Source organism: Gaeumannomyces tritici (assembly GCF_000145635.1).
Source record: "Gaeumannomyces tritici R3-111a-1 unplaced genomic scaffold supercont2.3, whole genome shotgun sequence".
Taxonomy (NCBI): domain Eukaryota; kingdom Fungi; phylum Ascomycota; class Sordariomycetes; order Magnaporthales; family Magnaporthaceae; genus Gaeumannomyces; species Gaeumannomyces tritici.
Window position 1 is genome coordinate 45,026 of NW_008804547.1, and position 14,952 is coordinate 59,977.

At 59.0% G+C, this 14,952-nt stretch overlaps 8 protein-coding genes and 1 non-coding gene across 9 annotated transcripts; 2 read left to right on the top strand and 7 right to left on the bottom strand.

Annotated features, from left to right (window-relative positions):
• The first annotated feature begins 841 nt into the window (after window positions 1-841).
• GGTG_05098 (hypothetical protein) lies at window positions 842-2,010 on the top strand. The gene has a single exon (XM_009222897.1). The coding sequence runs from the start codon at window positions 973-975 to the stop codon at window positions 1,792-1,794; it is 822 nt and encodes a 273-aa protein (XP_009221161.1). The 5' UTR covers window positions 842-972; the 3' UTR covers window positions 1,795-2,010.
• A 770-nt stretch (window positions 2,011-2,780) lies between these two features.
• GGTG_05099 (hypothetical protein) lies at window positions 2,781-3,375 on the bottom strand (the record flags this gene model as incomplete). Its single annotated transcript, XM_009222898.1, has 2 exons — window positions 2,881-3,375; window positions 2,781-2,794 (listed from the first exon to the last, which is right to left on the bottom strand). Exons 1-2 carry the CDS (start codon window positions 3,290-3,292, stop codon window positions 2,781-2,783), a joined length of 426 nt encoding a protein of 141 aa, XP_009221162.1. The 5' UTR covers window positions 3,293-3,375.
• Window positions 3,376-3,556: 181 nt separating this feature from the next.
• Window positions 3,557-6,671, bottom strand: GGTG_05100 (hypothetical protein). Its single transcript, XM_009222899.1, has 2 exons — window positions 4,621-6,671; window positions 3,557-4,510 (listed from the first exon to the last, which is right to left on the bottom strand). Exons 1-2 carry the CDS (start codon window positions 6,615-6,617, stop codon window positions 3,658-3,660), a joined length of 2,850 nt encoding a protein of 949 aa, XP_009221163.1. The 5' UTR covers window positions 6,618-6,671; the 3' UTR covers window positions 3,557-3,657.
• A 3-nt stretch (window positions 6,672-6,674) lies between these two features.
• On the bottom strand, window positions 6,675-8,941 carry GGTG_05101 (hypothetical protein; the record flags this gene model as incomplete). Its single annotated transcript, XM_009222900.1, has 2 exons — window positions 6,675-7,276; window positions 7,361-8,941. 2 exons carry the CDS (start codon window positions 8,939-8,941, stop codon window positions 6,860-6,862), a joined length of 1,998 nt encoding a protein of 665 aa, XP_009221164.1. The 3' UTR covers window positions 6,675-6,859.
• A 106-nt stretch (window positions 8,942-9,047) lies between these two features.
• GGTG_05102 (hypothetical protein) lies at window positions 9,048-9,356 on the bottom strand (the record flags this gene model as incomplete). Its single annotated transcript, XM_009222901.1, has 1 exon — window positions 9,048-9,356. One exon carries the CDS (start codon window positions 9,354-9,356, stop codon window positions 9,048-9,050), a length of 309 nt encoding a protein of 102 aa, XP_009221165.1.
• Window positions 9,357-9,401: 45 nt separating this feature from the next.
• Window positions 9,402-10,659, bottom strand: GGTG_05103 (hypothetical protein; the record flags this gene model as incomplete). Its single annotated transcript, XM_009222902.1, has 4 exons — window positions 9,402-9,878; window positions 9,958-10,152; window positions 10,215-10,483; window positions 10,543-10,659. The coding sequence occupies 4 exons, from the start codon at window positions 10,657-10,659 to the stop codon at window positions 9,452-9,454; spliced, it is 1,008 nt and encodes a 335-aa protein (XP_009221166.1). The 3' UTR covers window positions 9,402-9,451.
• A 610-nt stretch (window positions 10,660-11,269) lies between these two features.
• On the bottom strand, window positions 11,270-11,351 carry GGTG_20097. Its single transcript has one exon. It is a non-coding gene; the product is annotated as a tRNA-Gly (tRNA).
• A 216-nt stretch (window positions 11,352-11,567) lies between these two features.
• Window positions 11,568-12,467, bottom strand: GGTG_05104 (hypothetical protein; the record flags this gene model as incomplete). The annotated part of the gene is made up of 2 exons (XM_009222903.1): window positions 11,568-11,870; window positions 11,943-12,467. 2 exons carry the CDS (start codon window positions 12,465-12,467, stop codon window positions 11,568-11,570), a joined length of 828 nt encoding a protein of 275 aa, XP_009221167.1.
• A 2,234-nt stretch (window positions 12,468-14,701) lies between these two features.
• Window positions 14,702-14,902, top strand: GGTG_05105 (hypothetical protein; the record flags this gene model as incomplete). The annotated part of the gene is made up of 1 exon (XM_009222904.1): window positions 14,702-14,902. One exon carries the CDS (start codon window positions 14,702-14,704, stop codon window positions 14,900-14,902), a length of 201 nt encoding a protein of 66 aa, XP_009221168.1.
• Between the last annotated feature and the right edge of the window lie 50 nt (window positions 14,903-14,952).

The following is a 14,952-nucleotide window of genomic DNA, read 5'->3' on the forward strand; positions in this document are numbered from 1 at the left end:
GGCCGGAGAGAAGCACAAAGAAGGACAAGGCTGTCGGGCAGCGAACAAGACAAACAAGCTGCATTGTGCCATTGTCTATCAGGGACCATTGCCATGTGTGGTGGCTCAGGTCTAGGAGAAAAGCAATGCATGCGTGATAAGGATCTTGGTCGATCTTCATCCCGCCGTCCGTGCGGCGTCAAAGGAAAGCGCCTTGTATTGTTTGCTTTTTTTTCTTTTTTCTTCTTTTTTCCTTCTTCTTTTTTTGCAAATGCTCACTGGTGAATGGCACATACTGACTGCACAATGGCTCTCGCCCCATCTGTCTGCTTGCTTATTGATTGTTGTTGTTGCATTGTGGTGTTGTCCTCGTCTTGCACTGCATGGACTGCGGCTGAGGGATTCCACTGCTGGAGTTGGCGTGGCCAGCGTTTCACCAGTCGCGGTAATTGACATCCATGGCGTAGAGCCGCGCTGTGGCTGGTACCGCTGCCAACCCCAGCAGGCTCCTGTCGGGTGCCAGCCGAGGCAACGCCGGCTTTAACCAGAAGGCGATTGTGATCGGCGCCCGACGTCGCCTAGTCCCGTTGCGGCCGCCGCCAGCGCACGACGCCGTGGACGTCCAAGGTTCCCGCCCTGCAGATCGTTGGCTTCGACATCTCGGTCAAATTTCTGCGCCAAGGCAGTAGAGCTGGAGGCTATTGACCGCTAGGGAATGGCTTCGAACTCTCCTCCTTTTGCAGATCGACAAGTCGAGTCTGCAGGGTCGACGGGCTTGTCGACGAGCTGCCACCACGAGTATATATGTCCGCTCGACCTGTCCCTCAAGTCCATCCGAGTCTTTCTCTTCATCCCAGCAGCATCAGCCTCTAATCCTCTGCACCCCACACTCTTTTACAACATCCAACTTGCAGTCGCTCTTTGCCACTTACCTGGACACATCTCCTTCTAATAACTCCTAATAATTATCCCTCCTCCTCCTCCACCGTCAAGATGAAGTTCTCCGTCCTCGCCGCTTCCGCCACCTTCGGCGCCGCCCTGGCCGTTCCCTTCCATGACAAGTCCGGCTCTATGCCCGGCGCCAGCATTCCCACCCCCAGCCTCAGCGTCCCCGCCGCGGATGCCTCCAAGGCCGCCTCCGCCATCTGGACCGTCACCCCGACTGGCTTTCCGACCGGTGTCCCGACTGGCGCTCCCGCCTCTTTCAAGGCCCCCTTCGAGGTGTCCTCCGTAGACCACTCGGCTCCCGCGGTCCCCACCGGTCTCCCCACCGGCTCGCCCATCCCGCACGACAGCGCCACCTGCATCCGCGAGGCCGTCGTCCTGGTCAAGACTTTCAAGGAGGACGTGCACAAGGAGCTCCTCATTGTCAAGACCCTCGTCAGCGGGCCCGCCGAGAAGCTCGAGGAGAAGATCGTGGCCATCACGAGCCGCGTCGAGGAGTGCAAGTCCAAGTTCGAGACCCTCCTCGCCAGCGTCAAGCCCGAGGAGCTCGGAGCCGAGGACCGCGAGACCGTCCTGACCCTGCTCTCGGAGCTCAAGGAGGTCGTCGAGGAGGTCGAGGCCTGCATCGTCGGCCTCGCCAAGGTTCTGACTGCCAAGGTCCTGTCCGTCCTCCTGCCCAAGATCGCCGCCCTTAAGGAGTGCCTCGGTGCCCTCGTCGCCCCGCTCCTGAAGATCGCCTTTGCCATCTGCGCCCTCGTCAAGAACGACGTCATCGTCGCCAAGATTGCCTTTGTCGCCAGCTCGCTCGAGAACTGCCTGGCCAAGTTCCTGTCGCCCGTTCTTGCTCTCATCGGCAAGTTCCTTCTGTAAAGCCCTTGGCTTCTGACATGGCAAAAGGCCGCGCCTTCTAGGCTTCTCTGGTGTTTACAGCAAAAGTGGTGTGTAATTAGATTTGGGGTTGTAAGCGTTGCATCTTGTATTTAGCTAGGGGCCGTGTTCGTTACTTAGTGTAGTGGTTTAGCTCTTCCTTGCTTGGCAATATACCCTCAAGCTTGTTGTCCGGGAATAATCTACATCAGTACTGTGATCCTTGTTATGTCCACTCTCATCGCTAGCTATTTTTCCAACTATCTTCCGCATTCCATGACAGCTAACCCGAAAACTCACACGCTAGGACCCCGATCTTTGGAGCATGCCCCGGTAAGAGAACACGGCTCGGGCTTACAATCGCACGTGCGCGTTTCAACCCGCATGGGCATCCCACGCTTGATCCAGAGCCGGCAAGGTAGTCTGCCGGGGACTCATGCCAGCACGTCGTATCGTGCGCTAACTTGGCAAATCGGAAAGGGTTTTGGACGGCGCGCCGTTCGGTGGCGAGTTGCTGTCCGGCCAGTTCCCAGCCCGGGTCGTCCGCCCGCACCTCCACAAAGCGGACGCCGTTCCCGTAGAAAACGGCCCGGTCAGGGGCGATCCGGTTGTTCTCGGCACCTTGACCAAAGGGCGATCTCTTCAGCCGGTATTCGACCAGCCACAATTTCTGTAGCGCTAGATGAGTCCGGACAAAAAGCCACATGACATCCCCTGGTACGGGAAACTCGACAGCCACATTGACGGAGCCGTGAAAGGGACAGCCATTCCCGGTCCTTCCTCCACCCACCCTAGTGTCGGGAAATACCTTGATTAGGTCCTGGGTCGTTATACAGATGAGATCACTCGGCGAAACCTGAAAGTGCTGTGTCACTCCTTTGCCGTTGGTGTCGAACAAACACGTCTTGGCCTTGTTCGCGCTCGGGGGGGCCGCCGGCCGGTCCAGGTCGCACCGTCTGGGGCAGCCACAATCGCCCGGTTCCAAGTCGTCAGACGCCGCCGGCTGGCACGGCCAGCCATAGTCGCAAAGTGGGGGGCAGGGACACTCGCTCGGGGTCGTATCCGATCTCCTCGGCGCTGGCAGGTCACCAAAGTCGACGGCGCATTGGCAGCCGGTCCGGGGCGTCAGCGCCGATAGGGGGCCCCGGAACTTGGCAACGGTGACCCGCGACTCCCAGCACGTGGCCCGGAGGGCGCTAACCGTCATGTAGGATGACGGGTTCTTGCGGGTCCACGGGCTGGCGGCGTCCCGTTTGCGGGGGTCGGCGCCAGAGTAGCGGCGAACTGGCAGCGCGCCGCCGTCGCTTACGTTGTCGCAGTCGAGGAGTTGGCGGAGGCCCCGCACCAAGGCGTCTTGCTGGCGGCGGTCGGTGGACGTGGCCGTCAAGAAGTGAACCCCCGGCCGGTCCGAGGAAGTGGTAGCGGCATGCTTCCAAATCATGAGGCGGAGTTCTTTGGGCAGTGCCAAGAAACAGGTAAAAGCCCGGGTGTCGGAAGTCATATTGGCTCGAACCGAATGGACCTCGTCTCAAGAGTCTGCGCACGAGCAAGGGCTGGCTTGAAGCGAATTAATGACTGGATCTTTAATGTGTGTGCTGTGAGTGAGGGCTCTGATCAACTACTTCTCTCAGGTGCAGCCCTTCAAATACATACCCTCCCATCAATGCATCGGAGCTGGGTTTAGTTCGGAGATTGGTTTAGCTTTTGCCAAGTGTGGAATCGCACCCAGCTCGACACGCTTTAAGCTCCACCATGGTCGTTGACCTTGGACACACCACCGACGACGTATTTCCTCATGGCCTCCTCGGGGGAGCCGTTGGTGCCGTGCAACGCGATGCGCATCCTGTCGGCAACCAAAGCCGGCCATTACCCCAGCTGAATCTCTTCCCAGGTCGATGTCGCAAAAGCCAGCTTGAACACCTTCCCGACTGCCCGGCGCTCCCACAAGGTGTTATCCGCTGATTTCTCGAGCAACATGACGTAATACAGGTCCCACTGGCTGTCGCTCTTCATCTTGGGGACGTAGCGATTCCACGACGGACACTCCTCGTCAGTAAACGTTATGGCGTCGCTGAGCGCGATGAACACGAGCTCCAGCCCCTGCCGCGCCGTGATCCACGGCTTCGGCAGCATGATGGCCCCGCACCAGTCGTTGGTATTGTCGAAAATGTCGCAGCGGCTTTCGGGCAGCTGTGAGCCAGCGTTTGGAACCGGTCCGTCGGCGCCGCAAGGTTCGGGGTTCGGCCCGCTCGCCGTGCTGTCAGCCCTATCCTTTTCTCCCCCTGCCGTGGTAACAGACCTAGGGCCGCTGGTGGCGCTGCCACCAACGTTTCTGTCATGGCCGTCGTTGCGTTCCAACGAGTCTTTTGTCCGCGAGCAACAAGACTCCGTGGGGTCCGTCGGGCTGTTTGTGCGCGCCGCCTGGTCGCACTGCACGCTGCCAACATTTTCATCCCTGACGAAAACCTTGAGCATTGTCAAATGGGTGAAGAACTGCAGCGTGGGCATCAATCGGACTGCGATGGACGTAAACGACCCTATGCGCACGCCGAAAGGGTGATCGGGAAGGATCCCGACAAAGTCTGCGCTTGGCAGCTTCTGGTGTCGGACCCGGCGGCCATAAATGTCCTCTTGTTCCCGGAGCAGGTGTTGATCACCGAGAGCCTTGTACTGAAATGACCCCGTAGTTGGCTGGGGAGAGCGGGCGGCGTGTCTCGTGCTGTCGTAAGGGAAGGGGTTAGGATTATGGTGGACTGGGGTTGGGGCAGGTACGGGAGGCAATGGGGAAGGGAAAAAATGGTATGGACAGGTACGCAGGTAGGTAGGTACCTTTTTCGGCCATCTTGCCAAGGCGCCGGCGGCGGATTTCCGGAATTTGGAAAGTCGCCAAACCTGCCGCGGTAGCCCCTCCAGCGCTCCTCTTGCACAACCGTCTCGCGACAAAGGGAACTGTTCCAAAGAGGACGCAGGGTCCCCGACTCGTCTCGAACGTGCCACACTATCCACGTGTGATCTCGAAGCCACTCCCGCACGTTTAAAACACAGCCTTCTACCATATGAGGCGAGTACTCAGCCTTGCCACCCATCCAGCCGGCCCACGACCAGCTGGGAAACTCTCCGTTATCGGAGCTTTCCTCGCCTCTTTTACAAGAGCATCCCTCAATCGAACCCTGCGAGCAGAGACCGCCCCCAGCTCGATGCTGCGACTGCCGATCAAGCTTGCGCCTCTGGAGCTGGGAACAGGGCGTCCAAAGGAGAGCAAGGTCGAAATGCGAGGCTGGCAGACAGTAGATGATGTTGGAGCGCATGTGCTGGCTAAAAAGCCACGAGGCCCCATGGAAAGCCGCACCCACGTCATTGGGGTTGGTTAGTATTCGGCCCGTGTACTGCTGGACGCATTTCATGTAGAACCAAAAGGCCCGCGTCTCCAGCTCGGCCAAGGTTCGCTGGGCGGAATATTCCGAATCGAGAGACCAGCCAAGTTCGTGGCCGTCGTTGCTGCCATCGCCGTTGCGCTGAGGGATGGGCTCGGTGTGGACGTCTTGCGACATGAATGATGTTTGACACTGGAAGTAGACTTTGCCCTCGGCAAATATCAGGCACCTTTTGGAAAGGAGCTGTTCTTGGAATGTCCAACTGCGGCTGCTCCAAGCAGATGCCTCAATGACGGCCTCGGGGGATCTGCAGACAAGCAGATCGATCCCGGGACTGTACTCGACGACGATGGACGTATTTTCCTGGCCGCCCATCGCACCTGGGGCGTGCCCTGATAGCAAGTTGGCATCGGTAGCGTCGGTAGCTTGCGAAGAGGGCATGCCAGTCCTACTTTTCAGCACGGCCGACTCCATCTCGGCGAGGGTTCGCCTCACAGCCCTCAACCCTGTAGTCGCATCGCCGTCGGCCGCGCAGATGGTAAAAAGTGCATAGCCGTAGACGAGGTGCATGGATTGCGCGTTAAAGTTCCAAGAAACCCGGCTGTCCTGGGTAATACAAAGCGAATCTACCCAGAGGTAGCGGAGGCCCAGCCGCCGCACCAACAAGAATGCATCTTTGATGGTGGCAGGCAGTTTATCCCAGGCAGCTCCAAGTCCGCCTTTTTGGATGTGGCGCATGACGTTGGACCGGGTGGACGTATATGGAGCTGAGCCCGGGTCGCGGCCCCAAACATAGCTCAAGGCCACATAGTTAGCAACCATACGGCTCGCTATCTTGGGTAAGGGCTTCAGCTGCATATCCACAACGTCTATAACGCCAAAGTAAGGGCCCTCGACCAGCTGGTAAAACTGCTCTTGGGCACTATTCCCGGGAGATAGCGAGCTCCTACACCCTTGCCCATGCCCGCCCGCGCACAGGATAATCCAGGACCGGATCAGGGAGATCTTATCGGACTCTTGCACGACCCGGCGACCCAAAAAGCGCCTTTCGGAAGGGGTGGCTTCTGGGTGAGCGAGGCAGATGATGAAGATGTATTGTTGGAGGCTGCTAGCAGCTGCTGGGTCTGGCTTCCAGGATATCCGGATCCGCCTGGATTTTTTGATGAATCTGTCTTTGCCGAGCTCGACCCGGCCGTCTATCTCCCAAGATATGTAGAGGATGGTGTTAATTGGCAGCTGCTCCTGTCCTTCGTAGGACACGGCGTCCCAAACGGCGGCGCACAAACGGCAGTTGGATTTTCTCGCGTGCAGCTGGGCCAAAGTGGCGAACGGTTTCTTATTGGGTCTGGCAAATCTGCTGTCGGAGCCGGTGCTGGCCGTGATCTTGAACTTGTTTAGCGTGAGGTCGAGCTGGCGGCATGCATCGCAAAGTTGGGCCGCCCCGGTCTCCATCTTGGCCAGCTTTGCCCGCGAGCGGGACCTGCTGGCGTGGCAAGACGGCTGAAATGTCGGGAATGGAAAAAGGGGCGGGCTGGGTTATGCATGATATTTATAGATGAATGCAGGACGGGAGGTGTAGTCGGGCACTCGAAGCACCACCAAATAAGCGGCCAAGCCTCCCCATATGACGTCCTCACCATTTAAACCCCGCTCGCCCCGCAAACCTGCATCATATCCCCTAGCCTTCCCTAGATTTATTTCCTATCCACGTCAACCTGCTCCTTGCTCGAACTTCCTCCCAGCTCCCTATTCTCATCGGGCCCGGCCATAACCCCGGTGCCTTCAATGTCGGCCGTGTATGTGTCCATGGTGACGCCGGGGGCGACCGGTTGATCTCCAGCGCCACGCGCCTCACGCTTGACAAAGACGTTGAAGTACCTCGGGTAGACAAACACGGAGACGGTGACGACCATGACGATGTGCATGAAGGAAAAGGCAAAGATCTGCTGCGGGTCGGTCCGCTTGGAGATGAAGAGCGGGTAGGCCAGGCTCAGCAGCATCAGCAGGACCGGGGACGTCATGTACTTGAGCAGCGGTGCCCAGAAGCTGGGGATCTTCCAGTTCTTGCCCGTGCCGACGACGCCGTTGAGGTCTCGGGTGAGTTGGTTGCCCTGTTGTTGGAGGTTCGTGATGCCAGTAATAATTAGAGACTGGGTACAGACTACAGAGGACGCAGCAGGCAGACGGGTACGCACCGAGTAAAAGGCCATCCACCAGAACCGCCGAACAAACCTGTTGCCGGCAAAGACGCCCGGGGGGGACACATCGGGGTCCTTGGCCAAAAAGACGGCCATGGTGGTCGCCAGCAGCAGCAGGCCAAAGCCGAAGCCGGCCCCCACGCCCGGGTGCACCATGTGGCCGACCACCACGCCGAAGACCTGGGCGAGGACGTAGCCGCCGTTGTACGCGAGCATGGGGGCCAGGCCCACCTGGTTGACGACGTCCTTGTACCTGTACAGCGTCGTGGCGGCGAAGCACTCGGACCAGGTGACGAAGAAGAGGGCGAGGTAGTTGACGTAGGTGTCGACGGCGTCGAGCAGCCCGTAGCCGAACTCGGTGCAAAACATGAGCGAGATGAGGAACGACACGACGGTGACGATGGTGGACCACCACGGGCGCGAGAGCCTGCGGCCGAACTCGGTGTCGCAGATGATGGCGACGACGCCCTCGAGCAGGGCAAATGTGGACGTCAGGCCCAGCAGGAAGAGCGTGAAGAAGAAGACGACGGCGAAGAAGTTGGACCCGGGCATCTGCGCCAGGGCCTCGGGGTAGGTGATGAAGCCGCTGGTGAAGGTGCTGAGGCGCTCCTCGTCGCTCGGCACCAGGCCCAGGAAGCCGACGATGCCAAAGACGGCAAAGGCGCCGACGATCTCGATGGCCGAGTTGCAGAGGGACACGATGAGGGCGTCCTGGACCGTGTTGGCGTACTTTGCGTTGTACGACGCGTACGACGTGAAGTAGCCCATGCCGATGCCGACGCTGAAGAAGATCTGGCCCGTCGCCTCCTGCCAGATGGTGGCGTCGGCCAGGGTCTCGCCGCGCCAGGTGGCAAAGTACAGCCGCACGCCGTCGACGGCGTTGGGCAGCGACACGGACCGCCCGATGAGGATGACGATCAGGATCAGGGGCAGCGCCATGGTGACGTAGATGACGCGCCCGATCAAGCCCGCGCCCTTGAAGCTGCAGAGCCACACGACGAACCACGTAAAGGTCGTCCAGGCCACCGTCTCGCCCACCATGCCGGTGCCGGGATACGACTTGTACCGCGCGACCGAGCCGTCCGGGTTGAGCCAGCCGGGCTCGGCCTCGACGTTGGCGACCACGACGTCGCTAAAGAACTCCTTGACGCGGCCCGTCCACGGCAGCGGGCTGATGAAGGAGACGCGAAAGTAGTGCATGACCCAGGCGATCAGGGGCACGTAGTAGGTGGCGATGACATAGCCGCTAAAGGCGACGGACCAGCCGCCTCCCTTGGCGCGCTTGTTGAGGTTGTGCCAGGCCAGCACGCAGCCGCCGCGGAAGGCCTGGCCGACGGCCATCTCGAGCATGAGGATCGGGATGGCAAGAAGCGCCAACCCCATCAGGTAGGGGATGAAGAACTGCAGGCCGTGGTTGTTGAAGACGATGGACGGGAAGCGCAGCAGGTTACCCAGCCCGACGGCGCCGCCCATGGCCGCCATGATAAAGGCCCAGCGCGAGCCCCATTGATCGCGCCCGTCCTCGCCCTTTTCGGCGGGCGGGAGGACGAAGTTGACGGCTTTCTTGAGTGCGTCCATGGTTCTGACCGGGGAGGGGTCGGGCACGGAAGATGGAGAGGCAGGAGGAAGTCGGTGGGGAATGGGCCGGGCAGCAGCAAGCGGCAGACCTCGCCCTTATTAGCACTTAGCAGGCCGCGTCGCACGACCGCGACAGGATCGACCGCCCAGCCGCCACGCCGGAGCAGCCGCTGCCAGCCCAGAGCAGAGACATGTCGCGTGCGCGGGGCCCAACCTGGTTTGCGCGCCTTGGGAGGATGCGGAGGAAGCCGCCGGGGTCTTGGTGGCTCTCTTGGCGCTGGGCAATGACGCAGCTGGCTCTATCGGCGCGCGGCCACCGGAGTGGCTCAATCCCCGCACGCCCAGAGCCCGGTCTCGGCGCCAACCACGCGGCGGGCCACCAGCTGCCTATTTGGACGGCGCCAAGCCGCGGCATCGAGTGTGCAAAAAAACGGGGATAAGATACGCAGTGAGACCGGAGGGCTTGGCAAAGGGAGCTTCTCGGCAACGAAACTACGTATAAAACAGCCACTACTGCTGGTACAGCTTGATAGAATTGAACAGCCAGTACGCCTCGGCGTAAGCCTGAGGATTCCGTCCCACGTACGCCTCGCACGATCCGCCAGGAGCAGAGCGGCACTGGGAATTGCCCTCGGTCTGCTCCGTCCAGTCGTAGATGATGTCGCCGCAAAACGCCGTGTTGATGATGATGGTCTGGTTGCTGAACCGCTGAGCGACGTTGCAGGAGCCACCGGACTGGAAGCTGGCCTGTGGCGCTCCCCACTGCGTTACGGAGGGGATCGGCCGCCCGCTTACAATGTCCGAAGGGATGCGGGAGCGCGGGAAGAACCAGATCTTGATGCCGCTGCTGTCGAGGAGCGTGGCGTAGGCGCCGCCATTGTTGCTGTTGAACCCGGACCCGAACGAGTTCGCGGCCCCGTCCACGCCGCAACCGGCACTGCCAAGACAAGGAAGGGTGTGAATTGGGGCAGACTTGGGGCAGACAGAGTCTGGTCGGGAAGTAAGATTGCACTCACGGGTTGTCACCCCCTTCGCAGTTGGCCCCGGCGTGCAGGTCGCAGTCCTTCCTAAGCTCCGGACCCTGCAGGCTGGGGAAGCTGCACGTGCCGCAGGTGTGGAGCGAGACCGTGTTGGCCGACTGCCTCGTCCACCCGTTGCCCTCGAGGATGTCGATCTCGCTGTAGGGGCTCTCTGCAAAGTTGAAGCTCCAGCTGGAAGCGTGCCGTTGACGTCAGTTGGGTGTAGAGGCAGGACTCTGGTCTAGAGAACCTACAAGGCGGGCCACACGCCGCATGCGTTCCCCGGCATGTGCTGGATGTCGGCAATCAGAAGGCCAGTGTCGAACGTCTGCTTGGACTCCAGCCGCACGCTCTTCCGGCCGATGCCCGAGGTGGGCACCGTGGCCTTGCTGTCGGCGCCGACGTAGATCTGGTTGCCTCGGTACTCGGCCAGACCCGCCCGCGTGGCCTCCGAGGCGCTGACGTACTCGACAAAGCCGTTGGTAGGGTCGTTCACCCCGATGAGGCGTTGGAAGTATGCTGCCTGTAGAGTGGCCCATGTTAGCTGCGGTCTGGTGATTCGCCCCTGGGTCGTGGACCTACATCTCGGAAGTGGAACTGGTCGAAGAAATTGTTGCGGTCGTAGGTTCTTGTCAGCCGGTACTGGGCACTGACGCCGGCTGCCGTGGCCAGAAGAACGATGGACGAGGTAATCAGCATTGCAGCGAGGTTTTAATTACACCAACAACTGGTCAAAGAATGAGTCGTACGGGAGAAGGCATCATGACCTTTCTTCTGTACAGAACGGCAATATTTATACATTTGCAGTCTACCAGCATTTCCTCCTGTCAGCGCTATGTCCGAGTGTGATATCGCTCAAAAGCGACCCTTGACACGATGGCCCAAACTTGGGGGCGTAGTAGGATTGGAAAATCTCTCCTATCGTGCCACTGGCATGTTGCATTGCGATCATATCGAGTTCTGTGCCGCTGATAAACCCACCAGTTCGGACTGACGCCTCGGACTGGAGCTTGTGTGAGACGGGATGCAACGCTACGATGGCTCGACGCAATGAAGAACTTGTGATATTCCCAGGAAGGCAGGCACTTCATCATCTTCGTATCATTTATTGAGACTATTAGGTTAAAGGCACCTTCTCCACCGTCAGCACGGCGCAGCATTGCCATGTGACGGAGAAAGATGGCGAGCACCACGGGAATGTCGGCCCATGGTGTTCTGGTCGCCGTGTGGGTGGCCTCGCCGAAATGGCTGAATGGAGGTAGGACTAAAGGTAAAATGAAAATGGTAGCGATTAGCAAAAAACAAGGATTGCGCGCGCCGGGACTCGAACCCGGAGCCCATCGGGATCCCGTGAATGGGAACAATGGATTTTACCCTTAAACCACACGCGCTTTTAGGATTGTTGGTGGGCAAATGCTGCGGGATCGTTTTTGGAAAGACGACGGCAGGAGTGTGGTGGTGGCAGGAGCTCGAACTGGCACCTTAACAGCCAGCCGTGCCTTCCTCCAACGGCCTGCAAACGCGTCGAATATCGGGCATTGCGCGAAGTTGGGTATTAGCGAGTTTTGTTTTTCGAGTTTATGTACAGCATCACACGCAGCCACATGCTACTGCGCCTTGGCGTGCTTTAGGGCGGCGACGAGGTGGTCGGCCAGTTCCTTGGGCTTGCTCATAAAGGGCGAGTGGCTCGCGTTCATGGTGGCGGTAAAGGAGCCGGCGGGGAACTGCGCGGCCATGCCCTGCTGCACGGCGAGGGGGATGGCGTTGTCAAGCTCGCAGAAGATGTAGCCGACGTTGAAGCCGTGCTTCCAGGGCGCGTAGGTGGCCGTCTCGGTCGTGATCTTCCACGGCTCGGAGTGTAGGGACGCGGACGCCTTGGCCACAAGCGCCTCGTCGGTAACGTCGTTGTACTGGGTCAACGGGTTAGTTTGAGCTTATTTTCAACCATGACCAATGGAGTAGGAGAGGGCTGGAGCACTTACAAAGATCTTCTCGGGAGTCAGAGGGGAAAAGAACTGCTTGTCAGCAGAAAGGCTCCACCACTCGGGGAGAGTGGGGCCGACGCCGGCGCCCAGGCTGCCGCCGACGTCGAGGACAAAGGCGGTCATCCAGATCTGGGAGACGATGCCGCCCTTCTTGCCGGTGGCCTTGCGCTGGTGGGCGCCGAGGCCCTCGACGGCGCTGCCGATGATGGCGCCGCCGTACGAGTGGCCGACCAGGACGACCTCCTTGCCGGCGTCGACGAGACGCCCGACGTCGGCGCGCAGGTTGGCGACGTCGGCGTAAAAGGCCTCGTTGGGGTCCGTGGTGCCGACCGAGGGGTTGGTCGAAGCCGAGGTGGTGTAGCCCTGGGCCTCGAGCTCGGCGCGGACCAGGTCAAAGGCCCAAGGGCCGTGCCAGGCGCCGGGGGTCAGGTGGAAGTGGCTCATGGCGTGGTGGCAAGGCTTGGGAAGGGCGGCTGCGACGATGGCCAGGGAAGTCAGCGAGAGGGTGTTGAGGAGCCTCATCTTGGACTGCGGGGACCGTAAGGACAGACCGTTGGTCTTGTATGGAGCAGCAGCAGCAGCAGCGGCAGTACACAGTGGCAGGAACGCAACACAGTGTTCTGGGGCGTGGAACAGGCAGGGGTCGGCCGGCTTGGGCTGCAACGGTCGTGTCCTGGATCTGATTGGGCACTGAGCGGCTCTTGCAGAAGGGTCTGTCTGAGCCGGTTGGCTGGCTGGCTGGCTGCATCAACAAGGACTGCGAGGATGATGCTCACTGGCTGGCTTGGGCGTTATATAGCCCGACTCAAGGTCCTAGACCCCCGCATGCCATCCCAGTCCATCAACGAGCTTTCCGGGGGGCCCTGCGTCGTTGGCGGCAGCCGCGGATCCCTACAGGAGTCTAGGATATTAAACGTTAAAAGTGCGAGCCCTCCAGGGGGGTCTGCGATACATTTATTTGGCAGGATTTTCTGTGGGAAAAAGTGTAGTTGGAGATCCCCGAAGGGCTCCGCATTTTTGACGTTTAATATCCTAAACTCCTGTACACAGTGAAGGATCGGTAAGCGTGGATGCCGTCCCGGGGACGGCGTCCCCTATCGAGCTCCATCTCCGCTCAGCTACCTAAGCGAGCCATGCTTGCCTAAAAGGCGGACTTGCTAGCCAACCAACTGGCTGGGTGTGGTGGTGGATATCAAACACTTGCCCACGGGGACCAGGTGGGGATGGTTTATAGAGTCTCGCCAATCTTGGAAGAGGGTGGTGTACAGGTTCCAGGGATTAGAAACGTTAGTGCGGTGGATTAACCAGGGGGGTAAGGGTACACAGCGTGCTACACAATTTGTAGTAAAGATCAATGTATGTTGATATCTTATTTGTGGGTAACGATTCTACCCTTTTAAGCCGGTTCAATTTAGCAGGCACATTAAATAAGTAGGGATCGCAAAAGTTCTTTTCACGCAGTGGCTTGATAGTAGAGTTACCTTATCCGAAGCTCTTTTCCAAACCATTTGTTGAATTAAACCAGCTGGAAAGGGTAGTGGGTTCTAGCAAATGGAGGTGCGGGTAGCGATACATCGATTTGGCGGGATTTCCCATAGTGAAAAATGTATTTGGGTACGTGGCTTAATTAGGAAGGATCCACCGCACTAACATTTTTAATCCCTGATACCTATATATCGTGCAACACTTTACTGTAGTAGACAGGCAGGGTTTGCCCCTCGGTGTACGAGTTAGTGCGTTCTCATGCCAACTGCCGTTTAGCGAGATCCAAGGCAGTGGAGGTCGACGGGGCAGTTATCTGCAAATATTTCAGGCGAAGCTCCAGAGTTCTCCAGCGACCAATTACACGGGAAGCAGGGCCTGCTCAGGGGGTGATGGGGCGCCAAACTAGCGTCACGACACAAGCCTCGACGAAACCGGGGAGTCCAGGCTGGCGGGCAAACTAAGCAGGCCAAGCATAGAGCCAAGCACACCACCCCGAAAACAAATTAATCAATCACCAAAACGAAGATCACTTCATGTCCTCCCCAACTCCGTCAATTCCAATGTTTAAAAAAAACAAAACAAAAACTGCTTATATTTGCAAACGATTGAAAAGATAGTATTGTGTATTAAATTGCTATTCAATGGAGTTGCTTGCAGTTGTGGACGGATCTAATCAAACGAATCTGGCAGCCTACGGCCCGATTTTCTACCATTTGGTGTATTACTTAACTCATCGCGGGGTTGGCACACCAAGCAGATCAGGGGAGAGGTGACCCATCACGCCGGGTGGCTTGGTCAAGGGATCCTGGCAGGCAATCAGCCGACTCGGCCCTTGGGGCGACAAAGTTCACAAAATTCCTGGCTAAGCCCCCCGCGAGGCAAGGACGAAATTGGACAGTGAGGGAAAACAAGACGCGCCGGCCACACGCCCTGGTGCAACTACGACGTGAGCCGAGAGAATGGCGCGCTTGCACTTGGACGGGGAACTCCCGGCGGCACTCAAGAGGCGGAACCTGTGGCCCAGGGGCAATGTGACGCGGGTGGAAAACGGGAAGGGGGAAGCGGAAAACAGCAAGTTCATCCAGCGGGCCGTCGTTGTGTCGCTCTTTTGAGCACCAAGTAGATGTGGTATCCTTGGGCTGGGACATAGATATTGGAGGTCGCTCCTCTTGCGTGATTCTTGCCCCGTCGATCGATCGCCGCCGTCCTCAGCCAAAACCTCACCATCCCGGAGAATCACCGACTGCTGCCACATCACTGTTTAGCCCCTGATGGCGCTCCCACCACCGCCCGCGGGCCTCGACCTGACCGAGACCAGAGTGCCCGAGATCTATGGCTCGCTGGTGCCAACATGGATCTTTGCCATCATCGCCGTCGGCCTCCGCGTCGCCGCCCGGCGGCTCCAGGCGAGCAAGCTGTTTCTGGATGACTGGCTGGTGGCCATCACTCTGGTACGTGTGTCCTCGGTTTAGTTCCCGTTCTCAATATCTGGCTGAAGGTTATTGGAACTAACAACCTAACC